Here is a 24,373-nt window from a genome sequence, read left to right on the forward strand (position 1 = left end):
TTAAGACAAGAATTGTACAAGGTAGAAACAGTAGCAGCATTGCACAGTGGCATTAGTACCTGAATATCATTATCATTTGAAACACGAAAGAGAGATTTCTGAAACTCACACAAATACAATAATAATATATATTTAAACCCTGTATCAATATTAAAGGCCGTCAGCATATGAAACTAATAGTGCTCCTCCACTAGGACTGAGGCTGAATCTGAGTATCACTAGCTTCTTAAAAAACCTGTTCATGTATAGAGTACAGATGTTTTTCTTTCATTCAGGTCTGAGGCCCTGCAGCGTGGAAGAGTACCCAGTAGCTAAAGCTAAATGTCAGCTCCACCTCCAGTATTCAGGCTCCTTCATAGAGAGCCTCAGTGAGAAAACGTACGCTCTTCAGCTACATGCAGGAGCAAGCCCAACCTTTAAAAGTTAATAGTGTATGTGAGCAACCTTGGACCAGGCAAATGTAACAGGTATGCACTTTAATGACATCAATCACAGCCTGAAATTTCAAAGAGGATGTCTGTGACATTTTTGGTAATCTGGTGGAAAACAAATGGTTTAACCAGACGGTTTGCTACCTCTACAGAGAAATGGTTATGAAATAACAGTTACGTAAGAGGCCTTGTGTTAACCAAAAGAAAAGCACAGTAAAGTGAATGTCTTGTATCTATTACTTATTCCCCCTCAAGTAAACCAGTTACGTATCCTATGAATGAATGGGGAGCAGGATGTCAGACCATATGAACAATGGACATCTGCAGTGAGCTCGCATAAAATTACTTTCAAACTACATTTTAAAAGATAAAGCCTAAAACTGACACCAGGATGGTTGTATCATTTCACAGTCAGGAGGCTGGATTTAGACCATGCTAAATGGTAGCGTCAGACCCTTAAATTAATCTCTTCTGTTTCAGTCAACTGTGAGCACGAGGAAAGAAGATGATTGTTTATCCAGCCGGTGTCACAGCTTTCACAGTGATGACATGACTTCCTTGGCCCAGGTTGAGGGTAATCAGTGAAAGCAGCTGTCAGCTTTGAATGTAAACTTGCTCAAGTATCTGAGCAGACCACTTTTACTTAAGATTGTGTTTTGTGCAGAGACTCACCTTTCCAGGACGAGGATTGAGCTTCCCATGCTCCTTCTCTTTAGTGAGCTGTGGACAAAGAAAAAAAAAAAGAGATTTAGCAAACTTTCTAATATATATGACATTTGGCATTACGTTTTCTTTTTTTTCTAAGACCCTGAAGCAAGTCATTTATCATATTAATGAGATAAAGGCCAAGATAAAGCATAAAGTTGTATACAAACTCATATATGATAAACTTTAAGATTTCATCAACTTAGGAAAAAGCAGGGTGTAGAACAACACAGACTGATATATTATTCCAGATATAAAAGTATTATTATGCACCAACCCCAGTTTCTACCTGATGAATTAACACATGCCAGACAATCCAAACATTGTTTATGTTTATGTCACCCTGTCCAACAGGTTCTGGGGGCGTTGTGGTGGAGAAGTGACATGACAGATAGAACAAGTGTCTCTTTGACAGGTGGGAATACATTCCTCCCTTGTACCTGCTTAACCTGATGCTTTCTAACACTACCCCCACTCATAACAACAATATGAGTTAACCTGAGGTTGGCTCTAGTATTGTACAGGAAAACATTCCAGTGGAGCCAGCAGCTAATGAATGAACTCATTATGAGTATGGTGTCCATTTCCCACTATATAAATCTTGGCTGGGATATTGATGTATAGTAATTTTGGCATGTTTACTTGTGGGACTTGGAATGTGGTAGCAGGTTAGCACTGTGCAATTTGCATATTGATTTACCAGTGTGTGTGTGTGTGTGTGTGTGTGTGTGTGTGTGTGTGTGTGTGTGTGTGTGTGTGTATTTGGTCTCAGATATCACTTGGTCTCTACTCTCTGAGAGCCCTGTAGGAAACAGGTTATCATCTGGATCATGTTACCAAGCAAAGAGGGCCTGCTACTGCAGCTATTATTTCAGTAGCCCTCATTAGAGTTCTTCTCTGTTCTGGTTTAATTTGGAAAAGCTTTTTTTATTGGACACATTACAAGGATAGCCAATCTCAGCCAAATTTAACCAACCTTATAGGACACAATAGTGTCTGGATTTTTGACTGCAACATAACACCTTTTTACATTTATAGTGAAAGTGAGCCAAGGAGCTGAATACTCTGGTGTCTTTTCAGCACTGACCTAGGAAATAAAAGAGTGACTCATTACTGCTCACAGACATACCATACAACAAAAAATAGTTTCCCACCATAGAGTAAGTACAAAAACCTGACCTTCGCGCCATCTGTCCATTTCCTGTATTTTCCTTTTATGAAGCCTTGACATTCAATAGGTGTAAGGTTCTTTTTCACATAAGAAACATTAGCTGTACTGGTATGGTGTTTGCCATGACAGAAAAAATAAGTGTTTTACTAAAACAAAGTACAGGTTGGTCAGCGTTGCCAAACTCATTTATGCAACCAATACCCTGACTATTAAAGGTTAAGATTATAGGACAGGTGTCAGAAGATGCCTTTGGCAATTAAGAACATGAATATCAAGTAATTTATTCCACAGGCAGTTGCTCAAATAGGGTCTATTTTCTCTTCCATATGGTGTTTTCATTTTTTTGTTTATCTATCTTTCGCCTGCAGCATGTTACTGTAAATCTGACACACTCTACTGTTTTGCATTCTGACTGACTTCTAACATCTTTATGTCATAACACAACCATAGGTGGGACTGTTTCTACAAAACAATGTTTGTTGTTTTAGGACATCCTGTAAAATTGCATAATCAACAAAGACTCAAAGTCAACATTTACATTCCTCTATAGCATGTCGTGGTAAGGTGTATGGTGTAGACGACGTGTGTAGATGCTAGGACAGAAAAGCTTGATCCAACCTGATGAGTGACAAATACTAGACAATAGGAAAGTAGTGATTGGCATGGTGACTACAACACCACTCTTAGAGGTTGTAAAAATAAGACAGTAATGCCTTGAAATCCACAGTTACAGTCACATAAGGCTTGTTTTGAAACATTAATTGCAAATACAAAATCAGAATGAAAGCAAGACGGCGAATGGTAAAAATTGATCTACGATAGCACTTCAGTGATAATGATAGTACTAACTTACAGGAACAAAGTAAGTGAATTACTAATCCAAACAGTGTGTAATCATGCTCTCTGCTGTGAATTCAAACATAAAATTTTATGGACATTATGTCTTCAAATTCTAGCTGAGCACCATTGAATGAGACCACATTGATTAAAAGCCTTGGGCTGAATGATTTGATTTTCAACATGTGTTATTTTTCTGACAAACACTGTGATTGTAGAATAAATATCTATGAATTACACTGAATTGGTTGTTTACTAAATAAGTACAAAACATAATCACAAATCATTCTGGCCTGGCCTAAATACAGCTAGGTGTATGTTTTCGCCATATATACCTCCTTCTTAACCTCCCCTTTCCTTCACTAAACAGTTCAGAACAAGGTCAAACAACTACATTATTCATGAGGAGTGATGTGTTCACTGCTGCCTTGATGCCCAGTTGAAACAAACTCGCACAGGCAAGTTTTCCCCGTCCGTTCCCTTCCCTCCCAGCAGTCTGGGCATGAGATCCTCTCTCCCATAAAATTGCAAATGGAATGTGCAGTTTCAGCAGAATTGCACATTCAAAATATGCATGAACATGCGATGCACGTGGCTTGATGAATAAAACAAACAAAAACTCATACAAGGGAACAGATAATTACCCTGTCCTCTTCTCGCACCCTGCCACCTCCTTATTTCTCCCTGTCAACTCTGCTTCGTCAAATATCGAGCAAACAAGCTTAGAAATGTGAAGATAAACACAAAAGGCGAGGTGTGGCCGTGTCTCTGCAGGAACAGACAGATAGCTGGGATGGGTGGGGAGCCCAGTCAAGACTTAAGAAGAAATTGGAGGAAAAAAAACACAGAGAGGAGCAGAAAGTGTTCTGATGGGATTAAATGACCGAGAGGCCTCACACCCACCTGCTGAGAAAAGTGTCACTGATGGTTTAAATGCATGAGTAGTTTGCAGGATGTACTCCTTTTAACACTTTGACAAACAGAGACATACGTGGGTCCTGCAGTGTGTTCATAATTTCCTAAAATTCATGCATTTGCGTTCCAGTGTCCCTCTCTCCACAGAGGTGTTCATTTTCACAAACAAATCCATTTGCTCTCCATGTCTTTTGTTTTTTCAGACGACTGTAGTGAAGCAGGATAGCATTGTAAAACATATCCCTGTTGACTCCCATGTCATAACAGGACACTAACTCACTACTTTTACTGATAAAAGCCAGTTCATTATCTCTGTCCCCTGGCGCAAGAGAGTTTGTACAGATACATTTAAATATAATGTTGCAAATAAAATGTACTGACTAGTTTTCCTCAGCTGTTGCATTGGATAGCTATTTAGATCAGATGTTTAGTCAGTGAAAGTTTATTTATAGACACAAAATTAGCATTAATGCTACCAGCAAAAAGTTTATGAGCCTTGACCTCACATTCACTTCAAATAAAATGTGTAGGTGATCTTGTAATCAGGTGCCTCTGGAGAGGTGATCATAGGCAGGAATGCAACTTTATGTACTTGCAGCACAAGTGTGGCGACATTAGTCTACTTGTCTCCTCCTCAGAGGCCCTGCAGTAAATTCTTGACAGACACAACAGTTTTTAGCGAACACCTCCTGCAGTAATTTTCCTCCCTGCAGGTCTCTAGAGGCTCAAACCCCTGGTCTGAAGTCGGTATCAGTCTCAGTGGCTGAGTTAGTAATATGAGCTGCGGTCATGCTGTGTACTTTGGCCTGAAATAAAAGGAGCTGCTGGAGCCATTCCGTTGAACGTTGCAGGGGAAAACTAAGTATTGTTTGAACATGAATGAACATCCTGTGCAAACATTTGTATTAAAACTACAGAGGGCAGCTGCATACTAATGACCAGTTACACTTCCAGAATCCAGCTGACACTCTTTTTGTATTTGCACACCACTACCATGTACTATGCATGGAAAAAATTATCAACCAAATGATATACTGCACTGTCATTAACAGCTGCTGCTTGTCACAACATCCCAACTTTCCCTTAGGGTCTCTTCTGTAATCGCTGTGTTTCCTAACTCTTGGCATATTTTACTGCACTGACAATATATGACAATATAATGGTTAATTATGATCAATATTAGTTGTGTGTTGAAATTGCTTAAGAGCATTTATGGTTTCTTTGCAGAGGTGTGAAACTGGGAGATCAACTGAGAGCGGTGGTGAGATCCAGGGAAGTGACAGAGTGTGTGTGTGTGTGTGTGTGTGTGTTGTGCGTGCACTGCCATGTGTGCACGTGTGACTGAATGTTCTTTCTTGCCAATAAAAATCACTCTAAGACATGTCTTAATCAGTTAAGGCCTTCACATGAACACATGAATGCTTGCATAGGAAGAACAAGTGCACACATGCATGAATGTAAATGTGGATACACACCCTCTTCTGTGTGAGTTTGTGGTGCTCATTAGGAATAGCATATAACTGACAGGTAGGGATTAAGGGTTTGAATCCCTCTGACTACAACCTCTGACGCTGCTGGTGCACTGGTTGTTACTGTAGCCATCAGCAACCACTTCCGCTTTTAATGACCCATGGTGCCCTACTAACATTTGAATTAACAAGCTCCATAAATGGTATATGTTACAGTATGTGAAGGGACACATACACAGACAAAAGCCACACAAAAAGGGCCATTCCCTGTGTGCACAACAAACCACATATGAAGTCATCTCTCTCACCTATTGTAAGCCGACCTGTTGTTTGTCTTTTCTACAGCAGTGAGGAAAATAGATCTGAGTGAGGACTAAGAGCTGCCTACATAATAAGTAAACACAGATATTTTACAAAGGCTCAGAGGAATCTACTTAACAAGTTGTTAACATAGATACAGCAACCATTTCAAGCCTCACTCAGCCTTCCACTGACTGCAAGCTATGCATACTGTGTACAACCAGACCTGGATAAAGCTCAGATAAAAACTCACACTTTCACTTTCTCATACTGGATTTATCTTTTGTTAAACAAAGAAACCTGCTTATTTTATAGCATTCTCACACTTACCTTTGCCTTGAACTGAAGGAAAATGCAATATTCATGCACTGAGCTGAGGCCTGCTCCAACATAAATTAGTTCTACACCCACTTTACCAAAGGGAAATGCAAGAATCCTTATAAATTTTAACATCCCCATTTTCCTCAGCAATAGTATGCTTGTGCAACTCATGTAATTTCATCTGATTAAATAATTTCTGGCCTGAATTGCTATATATACAAAACTAGTAATACTCACATAGGCATCTGGGAAGGCTCTGTATTTCGATATTAAATTCCTGTCAGGTTCAGGTTCTTTGCTCTGGAACTGAGACCCTCCATGCACACTGTTGAACAATGAAGTCTGCTGGACCCCCATGGTGCCATCACTACTGAAGCTCCTCTGCAGGATGGGAGTGCCCAGGGTCCCAGTACCTACGCCCATCCCCATCCCCATCCCCTGTGACTGGCCAAACAAAGATAAGGGGGAGTCTGGGGTGATGTGCGGCCTTTGGAGGTCTATGGAGCCAGTGGGGCTGAGGAGGCGGGTGGGACTGTTACTGGAGGGTGGTGAACTGATGCCAAGCGGCGGAGGCCGACTCATACGAGCGTTGGGGTCTTCCGCTCCGGTCAAGGAACCCGACGAGGAGTTCAAAAGGAAGGAGAAACGATCAAAGCGGGACCCCGGTGGTTCCTTCCCAGTACCAGGTTCGCCAAGCTCCTTTGGTCCTACGCTCATGCGATCACTCAAAGGCCCTGTTTCTGGAAGCGAGCTGGTGCGGAAGAGTGGGCGATGGGCCTTTCCATTTTCCCCATTCTGATCTATGGATGATGACCTGTAGCTTCCAAAGATGACACTGTTGTCTAGCCGAGAGCCTGTGTTGGGAGACAGAGGCACTCCGTTTCCATTAAGCAGTGGGGATTTTAAGTCCTCAGGGGAAGAGTCAGAGGATGTTCTCATTACAATACTGTTGGTGGCAGATGCTCTCAGAGGCATGTTCAGGCCTCTTGTTCCAGACTCCAGCTGCTGGTCCTGCAGGTGTTTGAGCACAGTAAAGGTATAGAGTAAAAACACTGGTTCACCCAAATTATAAGAAAAACATGTTGTCATATACCTCTACAAGACATCCATTCATGCAAACTGTTTTGGTTTTATTTGTCTTTGAGATATCTGTCTCTGAGATGTCTGCCTACACCACAATATAAGGGAGATGAATGGAATTTGAATGGGCAACACAGTTATGAAGAATTCAATTTAAAAAAATGTTTCATTTTTAACATCTCTTTCTGGATCAGTGAAGTTTCCACAGAGGGATAAGTGAAAAATATACCTTTGCTGTAATGTGGGTGAACTTAAGTCAAACAATAATAATATAGATGTAAATCTTCCTGCTCCCTTCAATAATGGTTAAAATAGTATTTCACTGCTCTTTTGTGAAAACTATTTCTAAATCACTAAAAAGTTCAAATTATGGACACAAGGTTTCCACTACTCACAAGACAATACTGAATTTAGGTATCATTTTACAGTACCTGCTGGCTCTGCTTCATCAGTTCCAGTGGTGAACGAGTGTCTCTTTGTGAGCTTCTCTTCAGTCCCAAGTCAGGAGGCAGAGAGTAAATTCCATTGAGGGACTCAGAAGAACCGTCTGTTGTGTCCATCTTTTTTGCAAGACTGGTGAGGGAGGCTGGGACATCAGGGGTGACCGGACTGGGAGCATCCTCAACGATGGGAGGCAGGGAGGAAAGGAGGACCTGAGGAGAGGGACGCGGGCCCATGCTCCTGGGCCTCAGGGAAGGTCCCATGCTCTTCAGGGTATCCACCAGGCTATCCATGTCGAACTGGTTTGAGGAGTCTTCGTCAGGGGAGGCAGGGGGTGTGGAGGGGGGTGCCGCGGGGTCGGAGACCAGCTCCACGAGCGTGGCTTTGAACACTCCAGTAAACTGAGATGACTCCTCGTCGTCGTCCTCTTTGAAACTGTCGGTGTGGCTGGTTTTAAGTGCAGAGGAGAAGCCGCACACAGGAAACTGCTGTGAGTCCCAGCGTGACTTTGTCCTCTCTGACTCTGCCTCTCCCTCTCTCTGTCCCTCTTTTTCACCTGCAGGTGCAGCGGGCCCCTCCTGCTCCACAAAGCTCCTCCTCCACTCATCTTTTGGCTCTCCCGCAGGCTCGCTCTCATGGCTCAAATAAACTTCGGTCCTGTCACTCAGCCTGTTGCTAAGGGTAAAGCGTTCCTCCGGAGGAGGGGAAGAGGAGGAGGAGGAAAACGTGTTGCTGAGACGTTTGTATGCGCTGGCCTCGGGAAGAGCTGTGGAGGAGGACAATGAGGAGGTACTGTAGTAGGTGTCAGACACTCTGTATCTCAGAGAGTCAGACAAAGAGGAATCCTCTGTTCTGTCTAGTTTATACTGTGAAACCCCCTCAAATCTATTTCTCCATCTGTACTCTGGGCTGACATCTGTTCCATTTGACTCAGTAACAGTGGGTTGGCTTGTTTTGCTAAAGTCCACTGTATCCTGGCTGAGGCTATCCTCCTCACTGATCAGAGATACTTTACGGAAACGATTTTTGGATTCATCCTCTCTAGGGGGAGAGTTCTTTATGGTCAGTTTAGTGCTCAGGCTGCTGTAGCCTGAATTCATTTTGTCAGCCAATTCCTGGTCGGCTTCTGTCTGCTGACTTTCTGAGGCAGAGACTTCTAAAGCTGCTGTGTCGGTCCTTGAAGCTGTGACCTGGGACCTTGGAAAACAGAGCAAAGGAAAAACAAACAATGTCTGTCAAAAACAGAAAGGACAAAGCTAGAGTCTGATTTAATAGTGGTAACAGGTCAGTGTATAAAGTGCTGCAGTGCCTGCAGGGTGTGGTGGTAATGTAATGCCAACAATGCAAATTACACAAAACTACTTTGGATATCTTGACTTGCATGCAATGTCAAATTAAGTTTACCAAGGCCTCATAATTGCAACTGTTGTTTGGCAATTTTTTTTAATCTGCATTTCTGACATATAATGATTGAAAGTATTGGAAATTTTTTGTAGAAACTGCTTAAGGTGAGAAAACCCCAGAAACAAATTAAACAAAGGGAAAGTTTCAGCTGGATTCACTTTACAGATAAACACATAAAACCAATGAGTTTCTGCTGAGAGGATCATGTTGTCATACTGTCAGCTGACAACTTAAAGTTACTCAAAGTCAACACACGGTCAAAGTGGATAGTGAGGTGTTTTGTATTGCACATGCTACAATAAGTTAAGAATCTACAGTTTCATCAGATGGCTCCACAAAAACCTTGTACAAAATCATGTACAGACGATTAAAAATTTGGAGCAATTATTTGATATGGATGTAGAGTGAGTTTGTGTTTGCCGTTTTTGCACATTTCAAGAGGAGTCAGATACATTATGTTTCCGTAAATGGCATAAGGTTTTGTGTGGGTGACTACCAGTAAATGGTAGAAAGTACACAAAAGAATACACACTGTGACTTGTTATCATCAAACTTGACATTAGACTCCACAACTATTTGGCACAGAGGATGATATTACTTCTTACAAGGTAACACACCTTGAAAAAGCCCAGGGGGATTATTCAAAGGTCATGAGAATATAATTGCTTCAGTACTGGTACTTAACGACATTATGGGGAAAAAAAAAACCCTTAAAGGTCACAGTGTGCTATGATTTGTGGATGCAATAGGTACCAAGGTCAAGGCCTGGTATTCTTTTTCCCCTTGCTGGATAGTCATTTGCACACAAGGGAGAGGAAAATGTAAAAGCTTTTTTAAATAAAACATTTGAAATTTAGACATCCACATTCTTTCACATGAAAGATGAGAAATACCATGCAGGCAGACCTGTTACTCATTTCCTCAGAACTTTTCAAGTTTTTTTTCACATTATTTTCCATGGATAAGAGCTCCACAGACATGGTGAGTACCCTCCTGCTCAAACCACAGACACAAACCTACACCTAAGGGCACCCGCAAGTTCTGGCAGTGATCCCAAACCTCCTCTCAGACTTCACTGCTATATTCAAATGAGCTCATATATGACACAATGACACCCCGGGAGACAGGTAGGCAGACATGTAGGTAGACAGACTGGATCCATACACTGCACATGTTGCGGGTGCAGTGACGCTCTGAAAACTTTAACAGGCACACCTGTAAATCAAGATCCATGCTCACACATGTGCTTGAACATGTACCAGCCTCAACAGGGCCTCAGAGTCTTTATATACTTGAACATGGAGTGACTCTCAGTTTGGGGAATGCTGGAGGGCCACACATGTTCCATGTAATTATGCACAGGTGTGACATAATTTGTAGCTCTCTCTTGCCTGGTTCTGTAGCTCTGAGGATCAAAGAATAACACCTGCTTCCGTGTAATTTCTTAGTGACTGTTTAACTCAAATATTCTTTGCAAATATTCTTCCTTCTGTACTGATTAACATTCTAAAAAGTCCCTACTGTTGACCTTCCCCTGTAGGTGACAAAATGCGTTGGAATTTGGTCACCAAACAGTAGACACATGCTAATATGCAAAACAATGGTGAAGCATTCCTCTTAAGACTCTCCTGTCAAGGCATCTAGGTCTGAGAATGACAACCATGTGCATAAATAAGGTACAGCTAGATGCTTAGGATATTTTGCTATTTTCCCTAAAAAAGAAATAAACAAAACAAAGAAACACAACACAACACACAGTCTGTAAACAGACTAGAAACAGTGCATCTGGGTGGAGCCTTTATTAATATTGATTTTGTAATGGTTTGCTTAGAGTTCTGTGCAAACAGATGAAACTAGCAGAAGACATGCAGGGTGCTAATTCACATGAGAAACCACAGAGCGAAACATGATTTCAGTACAACAACAAAAAACCTTTTCAGATCAGGCTTCAATGTCTACCTGATCATATAGGATTTATATGGAAATTTATGCATGGGGAAAAGAGTGCAAGTGTATACCGCTGGCATGTTTTTCTCGTTCAGCCTCCCTTCTCTCTGCGTATCAGCAGGGGATTAAAGAAATGGTTTACAGAGTGCACAGTAGTGTTACTGGTGAGTGTTTGGATTTCTGCAGGAGCTACCATCTGTCTCCTTGTCAAACACCACCAAGCCCTAAAGCTTTACTGAGCTCAAGGAAGACAGTTCAAGTGTGTTTACGCATCATCAATCACTTTGTTAAAGGGTAACTACAATCAAGAAAAACATTGCAACTATTCAGTTAAGCTGAATAGCAGCACCCTGTGTTTAACCTAATTATTGTGATTACCAGTCAAACTTTGTCTTCACACCATGACACATTAGCAATTTAATTTTAGGCAAATGTCATTTATTTACAAAGCACCCCAATCATAGGAATGCTGCTGGTACACAACATTTAGTCCACTCACACAATAGATAAAATACAGTATGGAATTTCTTACATTGAATTCAGCAATTCTTCTATATCCAAATATTTATCTGTTGCTCATACTAATCTAAATTAGACTATTTGAAATCGGGCCACAACAGTCAACAGTTTCTTTGCATTTTGGATGATGTGTTTGGGTTTGTAGTGACCTGTTTGCCTGATTGTAGCTGAAATACTGTACATACAAAGAGAACTGTATTCATCCAGTGAGGATTAGGATCTTCAGTTGCCTAAACTGTGGTCAAATGATTAGTGTTAATGATGTTAAAAAAACAAAAACATACACAGCCACTCCGAAGGACTCTTGGCCGACAGACATGGTCTGCCAAAGTGTTAAGATGACGGATTTCCTAAAGATGACTACAGCCAGGTCAAGGTGTGGTTTAAACCACCTTTACATTCTCAACAGGGGGAATTCTCCACAAGTTTGTCATTCCACCTGTGTCTCCAGTTAGCTGTCAGACAACAGCCAGTCAGTCACACTCGAAAGGAAAACAAAGGACAAAGCTCAGTGCGAAAGGTTTGACTAAAGACATACAAGTGCCTCAACTGGCTTCAGATCTAATCCTGCCAGAGACATCTTTATACACCTGCAGCGCTTTCAGATTTTGAAAGAGAAAGAGAAAAAATACTAAAAAGTAAATTAACGGACTTGATTCATGGGGGAAAAAACAAACCAAGCATTAACAATATAGCTGATGTTACAACCTCTTCCAACAGCTCACAAAATTCAGCATCTTTACCACTGGGCCCTTGGAGGAAGGTGGGATCCTTGATTTAAACGTGTGTCTATCTCCTCCTGACTCCACTACAGAGGAAGTCTGTAGGACGAGTGGGTCTGACTAAATAGTGAACATTAGCATGCCTGTTGAAAATGCACTGGAGGCCACAACTTGTTTGTTGGCAGGTTATGGAAAAAGAAAAACATCCCTGGAAATAATGACAAGGATTTCAAAAGCACACACACACACACACACACACACACAGTGATGGAAAACATGCAACAACTCCTTCTTTGCTGACATTCATTCTTTTACTAGTTGGCATGATGTAAGCAGTAGATTTCAGCTCCCCACCTTCACTCAGCCCACACACAACTCCAACTCTGAATCTGTTCTGTTAGACTTTTACCAAAGCTTTAAATTCATGAATAGAAAGCTAAATAGGTCATGGCTTGGAAAACTAACTACACTAGGTTCTTTAATCTGATTTATATATTTTTTGAGTTAACATGTAAGAGGGTTTCAGGAGTCATTCTTGTTATACTAAATAAACAATAGATGCCCTTTTCTTAACCTCATCTCAGTTTCTCTGTCAGTAATACAGTACTCTATCAGCCAGTGTCTTCCACTCAAGTAAAAGACATGCCTTTGCTGCCATCTTGTGGTTTTAAAAACACAAACAATATGGTGGATTTGTATACATGAATACTTACAATACACATATAACCAAAATGTGGCCCTTTCTTGTGAATACAGCAAAGCAGATTGAAGCTTTTCTCTGTGCTGTGCACTACGTTAAGATTGTGTTGTGTTAAGCTCCAATGGTAAATCTGCACCTGTCACATCATGCGCCACAAATTTCCAGAGAAAATCTAATCATCCAGAGAAACCTCTCCCATCACCTCAAGGCAAAAATAGGAAGTGAAGGTCTTTGTCTGCAAAATCGACACAGTCCAGTAGGACACAGTCCAGTGGGAAGAGATCCATCAAGAAAACACATGCCTATACACAATAACACAAGCACAGATACCTCAGCTGTTCTGCTGCAAAGAAGCTACTCTCAACACAATTATATGATTGAGTTGTCATGACTTCAACCTTTCACGTATTTCCGTGTAACATCACTTTCACACTTATTTGTTCCTGTGAATTAAAATGCTTGATCAAAGGCCAGCTTCAGAGGAAATCTAAAAATGACGCTGTCGTACCAGAACACCACTGGTTTACATAAACGTCTTAACAAGCAAATTAGCATTCTGGCATTCTGGCCCAGTGCCGCAGCTGTCAGGACATGTTGTGGAACCAGAATAGATCATGAAAGTTTTAACCATTTAGTGCAACAGCATCGAGTATATATGGCTGCAACTTCTGATTATTTTCATTGTAGATTAATCTGTTGATTGTTTTTCATGATTAACTGTTTAGTCTCAGAGATGTCAGAAAATGGTGAAAAATGCTCATCAGACATTCACTGAGTCTTCAGATAACATGTTTTATACAACCAACCCAAAGATATTCAATTTACAATGATATAAAACAGAAAAAAATCAGCAAATCGTCACATTTGAGAAGCTGCCACCAGAAAATACATAGCAATTTCCTTGACAAATGACTTAAATGATTATTAGATCATCAAATTGTTACGGTTTCATTTTCTTTTGATTGACAATTGCACAGTTAATTATGTGTATGTGAACAGTATGTGAATTTTGATTGAATTCATACCACTTACTAGAAGATTAGCGCATAGTTATCATGAAGAAAAAAAGAATTAAAACAGCCAAAGAAATGTCTCAAAAACTCTATTTCCTCACTGGTCATCCATATGGAGAATGTACCATCAAATAAACTTCCTTCCACTGGTTGAAGGAGGGCAATGGTGCAACATAGAATAGAAACAGTGTATTTATCTATATGACAACTAGAAATGAAACAATAAAATGATTCATTTCAGTAATTTATTAACCAAATATACCAAACAAAATCCCAAATGTGATGATTTGCTGCTTTTCTCAGTTTTACATCATTGTAACCTGAATATCTTTGCATTTTCAACTGTCAGTCAAACATAACAAGCAACCTGAAGTTGTGAGGTTGGGCTCATGGAACATGTAATGTGAATCAGTTAATCAAGTGACTGAAAAAATATTTGATTATAATTAATTCTGACAAGATGTTGAGTGCTTCTAGATAATCCACATTTTCTTAAAGCTCTATTAAAAATATGAGGAGTGTATCCAGTTGTGAACTCTGTATTGTGTCCTGTACCAATGTGTGAGCTGGTAAACCCCCACAAATCAATACTGTTATTGCACTGAGTGAACAGAGTCAGAGTTGAACAAACAGTGGACAAGAAAAACTAACTGATTTATTGCTAATCTTGTGGTTGTTAGCTCCACAATGTACATGGATCATGATGTGATCTGAGAATCATAAATGCTCATTGGATAGATCAGTCCAAGTTGTGTCATGAAGATGAGTACAGGGCTCAAAACAGCCAGTGATCTTGGGTTATTTCATTCAACATATGGTGTGTCAAAAAAGGGTGTGTTCAAAACTACACAGGTATGTAGATAGGTCTGTTGGTAAACAAGGCAGCTAATCCACTGCTCACCTCCTCACCTGAAGAACTGTTTAGCCATAACACATTTCAGGGCCTTATCAGATGACCACAAGGTGACCAAGGTGAGCGAGTTAAGGTTACCCATGTACAGTGTATTGTCGTGGCAGCACGTGTATCACTTCACATCAACAAGATATATATGTCTACATAGCCCTCAGGCTACATGCTGTACACGCCTACACAGTAGCTACAGAGGCCACAATTTCCTAAATGACAACGTTGTAAAAATAACTCACTTATTGCACTTTCCCCTCATGCTCCCTAAAAGAAAACTATCAGTTACACGCAGACTTGAAAACTACTTAACGTACCTGCTCATTCACATAATTCATGTTGAGCTCAAGTCCAGTACACCTGCAGCCACTGGACTCAAACAAATACTCACACTTTTTTTCTAACACTGCAAGACTTGTCACTTACCCCTTAATCAGGTCAGGCTGGGCCTCTGCCGGATGCTCCTGTGTCTCTGAGAGCGCCTCTGCAGGTTCTGTATCAGGATGGTGTGTGCCTGCGTTCAAGGCTGACAGCTCGACTGCCACCTGTTCTTGAACCGTCCTGTTTCTGTCCGTACTGTGAGTAATTGGATCCACCCACTCACTACTCTGCGGAGCCCTATTGTGTTCAATCTCTGTGGCACCTGATTGCAGCTCAGTGGTCTGTGTTAAAACACCTGTGACAACCTCTGCTCCAGCAGAAGTACCTGTGACCACACTTGTTGTAGCCTTACTGTTGGTTTCTAAGCTTTCTTTGCTCACTCCTTCTCTCTTGTCTGCAGTCAGTGAAACTTGCTCTTCTGCCTCTCCAAATGTGGGAGTGATTGCATCTTCCTCTCTTGTGTTACTGGAAGCAGCATGTATATATTCAGAGCTCCTGCTGTCTTTGTGGGCCAGATATTGTATCTCGTGGCTTGGGAGTTTCTTGGCTCCATTAAGGTGGTCTTCTGTTTCAAAGTCCTCGTTCCAGTTTCCCTTCGACCCCTCCCCCTGCCCATGCGGCTCACCGGAGGGCGGAGTAACCTTGCATACCATCAGTGTGTTCACCTGCTGAACCGGTGTGGCCAGTAACTCCTCCTTTCTCCCCTCCTCCTCCTCTTCTTTCACCTGTGGCAAGGCTGTGGTTGCTACTTCTTTATCCTGACTCTTTGCATCATTGCTTACAAAAAACTCAGCCTTTTCAGTTTCATGCACCCGAGCTTCTTCCCCCTGACCTGTTAGCTGTTGCTGCACTTCAGTTTGTCTATGGAGATCCTCTTTCTTTTCTTCACTGCCCATGTTGCCTTCTTCACTGTGCATTTTAACAATTACCACCCTAAAATCTCTCTCATCTTTCTTGCTCCCTTCTCTCTCTGCAATCTCCCCCCACTCTACCTCTTTCATGCCATCTACCACACAAACTTCTTCTCTTTCATCCACAGTGTACATCTCCTCTTCCTCGCTCTCCTCTGCATTGTCCTCTTCTGCGCTGTAGTAGATCTCCATGGCACTGCCATCATCTGATCCCACGCTGAGATATGCTGGGCTTAAAGGCCCGTCTGTCTGTCCGGAGCCAGCAGAAGCAGTGTAAAAGCTCTCTGTCGTTTCGATGTTTAGCTCAAGATTTTTAGCTTTTGCACTCATTTTATCAGGGACAGGAGAGGGACAGCCAGAATCAGCGCTCCCCTCATCTGTGACTAACTCTTTGACCAGGATCACTCTCCGTTTGGAGTCAGTAACCTGAGTATCTGTCCCTTGGGATGTTACACAGTCAGGAATGGAAGGGGTGGAGTTTTGAATCATGGGGACTGACCTAACAGTATCATGAATGCAGCTAAAGCTGTCTGATTTCATCTCTGAATCAGTGCAGGTCAGCTCTGAGTAAGGAATATCTTTATCAGCTTGTTGAGCAGCTGAACTGAGAGAGGAAGGATGATAACTGTGGCGTGTGTCTGTGTCTGTTTGAAGATCAGTAGTAGCAGAACTTTGGTAAGAGGTAAATCTGGAGCTCTCATTTGAAGAAACCACCGTGAAGTTGGCATTCATGTTGGTATCACTACTTCCTGCATCATCCATTCTGCGAGCAGCAAAGTCAGATGACAGGCGAGAGTGTATAACATTAGTTTCTGTGTGAAGTTCATTAAGGGTTTTAACCATGACAGGCTCTGATTTGGGGCTCAGATGTCTTATCTCCGTACGGATTTGAGGTGGAGGGTTTGAAAGGGATGACATGATCTCAGAGGTAAAACTCTGGGGGAAAAGTGACTCGTACAACGCTCCATAAACTGCATCTTGACTGTAGGGATGAGTGCTCTTATCACTGCTAACAGCCAAGGTTTTGGTGACACTCTTGGCAGGTTCAGGAATAGATCTCTCAGCGCAAGCAGAAACTTTGCTCAGAGCAGTGTTGTCATTGTCATCGCGAGGAACGGGGGTTGACTTTATAATTCTAGTGTCAGTTTTGGAATCAACACTTGTCAGGAAGGGCTCACCACTTGGAGTTGTACTGTCAGCCATGTCAGGGGCATCAGGTTGATGATGTGCTAATGTAACACTGGTGGACTCGGTACGAGTGATTTCTGTTTTTGTGTAAGACTGCTGGAAGATATCGTTATCACGAGGGCCGTCGCATGCGCTGACTGACTCGACAACTGATGCTTTGTGATCCGAGGTGTCAAGCATGATTGGAGGCTGGCTAGCTGGAAGGCTGGGTGTAGTCTGGGTATCAACAACAGAGATACTTTCAGTGTGAATTGTAGGAGCAGGTAATGTGGCGTCATTTTTGAATGAGTTATCACGAACAGGAAGGTTCACTCTCTTCATCATCTAGCTGGAGCTCAGGAATGGCAGCAATCGGTGCTTTTGGCGTTTCCCTGTGCACATTCGAAATATCAGTGCTGTTCGTCAGAGGCTCCTTTGATTCTGGCTGGGTGTTTATAGTGACAGATAACTGTGACTGGTTAGGGATAGTGAAGTATGGTTCTGATTGGTTTGTGGCCACAGGTGGAGGAGAGGGGATGTCAAATGTACCACTGGTGTCAAGTTCCGGTTGAGACATACTGAGCCTCTTCATGTCAGCCTGATCCAACTCCATCTGACTGAGGTCCAGAGGGGTCTATGAGAGGATCATTTACAGTTTCACTTATGAAATAATGGAGAAATTTGTGGTTAAGCACTTGTTTGATCAGTTAATAGATAATTTCATTTGAGAGACAGGGCTGAACATTATGTTATGTTATGATATTTCTATTTCTTGCAGAGATCAAGACTGGTTGTAGCTTTTGTGGTAAGGGTAATACAAAGAATTACATAAATATATTGATAATATATCATAAGACAGACAAAACAATATAATCATAAAGCTATGTGTGTAGCAGTTGCATCAAATTTCCAAAGTTACAAAAAAGTAAGGAAACATTATTTTGTCACACATGAATATCACACACTCAGTGAACAATGTTACCTCTTCTTGCTCTTCAATGCCTGGGTTATGAAGGCCAAAAGTGCTCTTAGAGATAATATCTTCATCCTTTCTTCTTCTTCTTTCTAAGACCAAAGGAAAAGGTAGCAAACCTCTTGGGCTTACGGAGGTCCAACTCTGAGTAGCTTAATTCTTTGTCCTGAAAGGATGAGAGGAAGACCGAGGGATGGAGAGGGGAAGGGAGAGGTTAAATGAAATGTAGAATGGTAGTTATTAACACTAACACAATAACTTGTTACTGGTAGCATCTGAGAACGTATGCATGTATTGCCTAACATGAAACATCAGATACAGTAGCTCACAAAACCTACTTTTTTCCATACATCAGAGTCATACATAGCAAACATACATACAAATTTGAAGCCTGTGCCAAAGATTAAATAGGAACTTTCAAACACTTCTGCTAGTGTTAAGAATGAGGATATTGCACAATGTAAAATTATTCTACCACAAAGATCATGAGTTCTTGCACCTGTAAACAAAAAAAGAGTTGACACCCTAACTTCATTCCAAGCAGTAAAACTGCTCCACCCTGAAAAAAAATGAGAAACTAGTAGAACACGATCTACTAAACCTAGTAGCTGCTTTCTTAGATACTAGGGTTTGGAGGGATTGGTAAGATTCCTGTTAAATAGTCCTACTTTTACTATACCTACTGTATTATACTGTTTATATCTTGTGGCCGACAGTGTATCATAGAGTTACTGCAAATACTGTATGCAGCCAAAGAAAGTGGAAAAAGTGAGAGTCGGTGAGGGTAAGACCAAATCTCTTTCATTTATTGAACCTAGCAGGCCAAACACTCAAAAGGATGTTAGATGTTAGTATGATAGGACAGCACATAGCATGACCCAGGCGTTCCTCTCCAGATATTTCAAAAGGATACCAAAGCATGCTTGTTGATAGCAAACATCGATTGAAAAGATAGAGGTGATGCTATTCTGGTGATTATGTGTTCATGCTTGGTGATGACAAAAGGAGAATGGAACACGATGCCGTCTGTCACTGCCATCTGCCAGGGTGTGTCTTTAAAAATTCTTCCTTCTCTGATGGATAGTTTGGAAAGTCTGACGAGTTAAGACAACAATTAAAGCAGAGTCTGAGTTGAGTGAGTAGTGGGTGGACAGTTTAACTCCGCTCTGTTAGACACATCTTAAGCAGGTATGTTTTCAGTGAAATTCTCCATTAAAAAGGTCTCCATGAACATGATATGAACATTAAACAAAACTGATTAAACTACAAAGGGCCAGAGATAAAAATGCTGATACAAAGACATGCAGCTACACACAAAACTCTGTTCAATACACTCAAGAGTGTTGCTGCTATAGCCGTAATCGGTCTGACCAATAGCATTTGGTGGCAAAAGTTAGCTAATGTTAGCAAACTCTTCATAGATATTGTTTCAACAGTTAGATTACCAAGTTTATGACTTTGTTACTTTGCTACTCTTGCACAACTTTTTACCATTTACCATTATCTCTTGTCACTTGTAGTTACAGTGCCTGCAGTTTAGCAAAGGTATGTTGGCTAATCTTAAACTTAAGCTAAGGTTTATGGTTAACATTCAAAACTTCTGTTGATTGTTGGTAGAGACAGACTGAGGACATACACTCCTACACAAGCTCACAAACAGGCATAGAATGTAAAAAATAAAAAAATAAAAAATACTCAGCATCATCTATATACTATAAGGTAGTGTGCACACACATCTACTGCATTCCTACATTCACCTTCAATTAATTACAATTTAAGAAGTCAAAGATTAAGAGTAAGATTTGAACATTTTTTTCAAGGCATCTGACCCACAGGTCACAAGTCAGGTCATTATCAGTCATATCTTCACCACATTGCCGCTTACTAAAGCACTAGCACCCTCTTCTGGAGGGAATAAAAAGTCTGTGGTGTATTTTACCTACTTCCCTGTCTAACGGTATTAAATCTTTGACAGGAATATAAGGGAAATACAGTCAGAGTAATGCAGATACATTTAAATGGTAGAACTGCAGACATAAAGAAACAACAATAACATGTGACTTCACAGAACTTGAACCGGTTGAGTGCACAAACAAATTGTTTTACATGTGCTATTATTTGTAGTATGGTGCCCTCTAGAGAGTACATTGGTCACATGCAGTCAGTTGCATGTCTCTTTGAGGGTCTAACTCAGTTGAGATTATGAGAATATAATGTAGTCTTAGCTCACTGCATGCTTGTGCATTTAAGGAAGTCACAATTATGCAAGCAAGACCCAGAGGGAAATAAATCACATGTGGAATGCAGCTACCGTTACACAAGTCACCTGAGAGGGGGCTCATCTTTCACACACAAAACTTAACCCCCAGGAATATTCTTGTTCAGACAAGTAATCTTAAGAGAGCTGGGAAAATCTGTCCTGGAAAAAACAGAACTATGAGCACCCATGACTGAAAATATGAAAGACACTGTCACAAGTGTATATACACATCAGTTTTAGGAATGATAAAATAAGACAGAGGCTCAACACGTTAGTTCACCGGTCTCAATCTCTCAATACTCTGAATAAATCACATTGAGAATAGGTTTATACCTTTTTACCTTGAATTCTAAGCCCCATTATTTTTGTAATAATAATAAAAAATCCTCATTTGGAATTTCAGTACAGTAATAATCCTAGCTGTAGCAGTGACCTGAACTGATGAGGAAGCCGGTAATACTTTACTGGGATAATTTCAGGGCAGGGCCCAGGACTGGTTACCAGTCAGGCAATCAGCCAAGGCTGACAGAACAGTTGCCCTATTTTTATTGCTCATAACTGCCAGAATAATGGCCCAATGCAATTAAAGAAATTAAATTAAATTAAATTTCATTAATGAAAGATGATCCTCAGGATGACTGAACATACTAAGAACAGATGCATTTTCTCTCTGTGTGTCACTCACAGAAAAATGGATATCACTGTGTGCAAGTGGTTTAGGTTCACCATGACTCACAATAGTCTAACTTTAGCATCCATCCAGATCAAATACCTGTTTTAACCCAGATCAGATTGCTGGCTGCATCAAATGAAAGTCAGTTGGAAAGCTGAGAAGCAATAAACAAGAATGTAGTAAAAAAATATTGTTGAAACATTTTACCCGGAGCCTGATTTGCTGGATTGGGGCATGTTGGAAAGTGAGCTCTCTGACTGAGTTTTTGGATTCAGCTCTTTTAGTATTGGTACAAATGGCTATTTAGCTTTTGCACAAAATGTGTCATTTTAGAACAGTTGTTACTGCACAAAGGTCTGTACAAATACAATACTTTCTATTTGATTCTCTGCTCTAAAAAAACTATTATACCTAATTTATTCTGAATTTGCAACACCTAAGGTAATATTCCTCCCTTAATTTATCAATGAGAATATGACCATTTAGTGAGGGAGGATCCCTACTACTGTACTACTATTACTACAAAGTAGTGCTCATTTCTATGACTGACATACAATTTACTACTAGTCAGTAAAATGTGCTTCATTACATGTCCACCAATATGGCAAACCAAAAATGCCACTGTTTAAATAGGTTGACTAAATCATTCACTGTACGGAACTTAACACGAGTAAGTGGAATTCTGAGTCTATGTGTCGCTTTAAAACACTGTTTCATACCTCTGCTTTTTTGCTTCTATTACTTTTAAGGCCTAAAGACAGCCCCTTAAAACTAATGATTCATGTCAGGTTCCAGTAAACTAGATACTATTTTGAATGCACAATTTTAGCCTCGTGGGCATGTAGCTTGCTTTGTAATCACACGCAGTCTTAACACACTCAACCCTTGACATGATCCAGGCAAATATCTTCCCTGTTTGACTGCGCCGTCTGAAATACTTAAAAGCTAGGAAAAGGCGAACTGCCCCTAATTCTTAATAACTACCTGTGAACAGAGGTCAGCTATGAAAACAGCTTTAACTGACCTTTGACCTGGGTGCGGTGGCATAGAGAGAAGACCTCTTCTTGTCAGAGACAATGTTGTCAGCCCAGGCCTCTCCATCCTCAGCAGTGTTATTGGGCTCAGTAGCACTGAGGGGGACAGAGTTAGAAATGCGAAATTAGCAGAGTTTCTTCTCTGTGAATGTACTTGAAAATACAGTATATCAGTTAAACATTTTTAAGCTGTGTGAACAGAGATAACCCAAATGGGTACAAATACTTCGGGTATGAATATCAGATCACATCATATGCATCCATCAAACCCTGTTTGCACATTATAATAAGTATCCTGAAAAAGAGGGAAAATATGGTGCTTAGCCAAATAAAGCAGTGAATCACTGCTTAGGGAATGTTGAGCGGAACCGGCTAAGCAGAGAGTGAGTTTGTGTTTCTTAGAACAGCATTCCGTGTTGTTGACTTTAGTTTAGAAAAAGGTCTAACTATGCCATCAGGAAGAAAGTATATGAACATGCATGTTTGGGAGATACATTTCCTGTCACCTAAAACAAGAAAACTGTTGCTACAAGGCTAAAAAAAATCTAAAGCAAAACAATAGACTTTTGGCTTTGTCCAGTCTCCACAATAATTTCTGACTTGTGTCCTTGGACGATGGCGTCCGTTACTAATCACAAGCTATCATCACATCAAACAAATGGCACAAAGGTCTCTTTATTCACACAGGCTGTTTTACTTTGCACACCTGGATGAAACAGGAAGCCAAGATCATAAGCAAACATCATAGTAGCAACACCACAATTTATAGCCCAATGTAACCTCAACAAACATGCATATTCATGTGTGCGCACAGCAAACATACACACAATTTTATCTGCTGTCGTGCAGGTAGGACCTTCACCTTTTTCTGTACGCATGCAGTGATAACTGTTCTGGTGCTTCTTTGTTGACAAGCCTAACACAGCATTAATGATTGGGAGTTGGTGCTGTCATATGACATAGACACAGACACACACACACACACACACACACATTTTTGTAGACTGCTAGAAAAGTTGTCTATTTGTCCTTTTTTATGCATGAAACAAACAAAGCTGGTTTTTCTTTTCAGGGGTAGGAAATATGTCCAGCGATAAGAGGATGAGTCATACCTTTGTCCCTAGGTGATGTGTGTTTATATGTAAATACAAAGAAGACTCAGAAATATTCAAAGCCTTCACTGGCTGAACTTACAACCCTGGATCGTCCTTATGAATGTCTTGATTTGGATGACGTTCAACAGGATGTAACTGAAAGATGAAAGTCCCTTTTGTGCTTTCTTTGGCTGTGCAGTTATATGTGAAAGTATCTGTTTGAATAAGAACAAAACTGATAGAGAGATAGAGAGAGAGGGAGCTAAAAAAGAGGCCTACAGTATTTCAGTCAAACTTAGACATTTGCATTTTATCTCCATACAGTACAGCCAAACCACATATTTTCTGTATGCAAAAGGGCTAAAACAAACTTTTGGCAGCTTTTGGTAAGCCAAGTTTACACACTGCTTTCTGTTTCCAGAGGCTCAAACTGTCTTTGTTGCCTTGTGTGCATGCTGTGCAATGCTAGCTCCTTAAAGTTTGTGACACGCATTTCTAGGACCTAAGGGAAGTGACAGACAACTATGTAGGTCACTCCTCTCTATTGTATATTTACAGTCTGCAAAGGAAAAGTATCTCACAACTACTTAGCCATGCAAAGACGTTTTTATTGGGCTTTAAATGCAACTAAATTATAATTTTTGTGTATCACTAGCTAAGCTTGACCTGGCACAGGAGGCATTGCCAGAAAAGAAACATTAAAGTTAATGTTTTACAGTTCTCACTCCTCAGAACATACAGCTGTTATTTTATGAGCAACAAGTGACTGATGTCAGGATGCATTTCATACATATACAGCAAAAGGCAGAATGAAGCTGCCTCATTATGTGCTATCATGCAAGAAGAATTATGCCTCTTTGAAAGAACTGAAAACACTTCCCTGCAGCAACAGCTGATGATGGCTAAGTGCTCCTCACAGAGGGCACGTCAGGTCACAACTCAAAAGTTACTCCAAAACCCCTTTCACTCAGATGATGGAATATACTAGTGCAGTACCTAAA

General features: G+C 40.8%; 1 protein-coding gene across 1 annotated transcript in view; it reads right to left on the reverse strand.

Moving 5' to 3' along the window:
* Window positions 1–24,373, reverse strand: part of crybg2 (crystallin beta-gamma domain containing 2) — a 38,259-nt gene that overhangs the window by 9,300 nt on the left and 4,586 nt on the right. Inside the window, exons 2-7 of the mRNA XM_018705226.2 lie at window positions 22,269–22,374; window positions 18,321–18,477; window positions 15,306–17,972; window positions 7,661–8,867; window positions 6,387–7,160; window positions 1,104–1,151 (exon numbers count right to left, since the gene is read on the reverse strand). Of these exons, the coding sequence (XP_018560742.1) occupies window positions 1,104–1,151; window positions 6,387–7,160; window positions 7,661–8,867; window positions 15,306–17,683 (4,407 nt within the window). The 5' untranslated portion in view covers window positions 17,684–17,972; window positions 18,321–18,477; window positions 22,269–22,374. The remainder of the gene's footprint in view (window positions 1–1,103; window positions 1,152–6,386; window positions 7,161–7,660; window positions 8,868–15,305; window positions 17,973–18,320; window positions 18,478–22,268; window positions 22,375–24,373) is intronic.

The sequence above is a fragment of the Lates calcarifer genome, linkage group LG3, assembly GCF_001640805.2.
Source record: "Lates calcarifer isolate ASB-BC8 linkage group LG3, TLL_Latcal_v3, whole genome shotgun sequence".
NCBI classification, from domain to species: domain Eukaryota; kingdom Metazoa; phylum Chordata; class Actinopteri; family Centropomidae; genus Lates; species Lates calcarifer.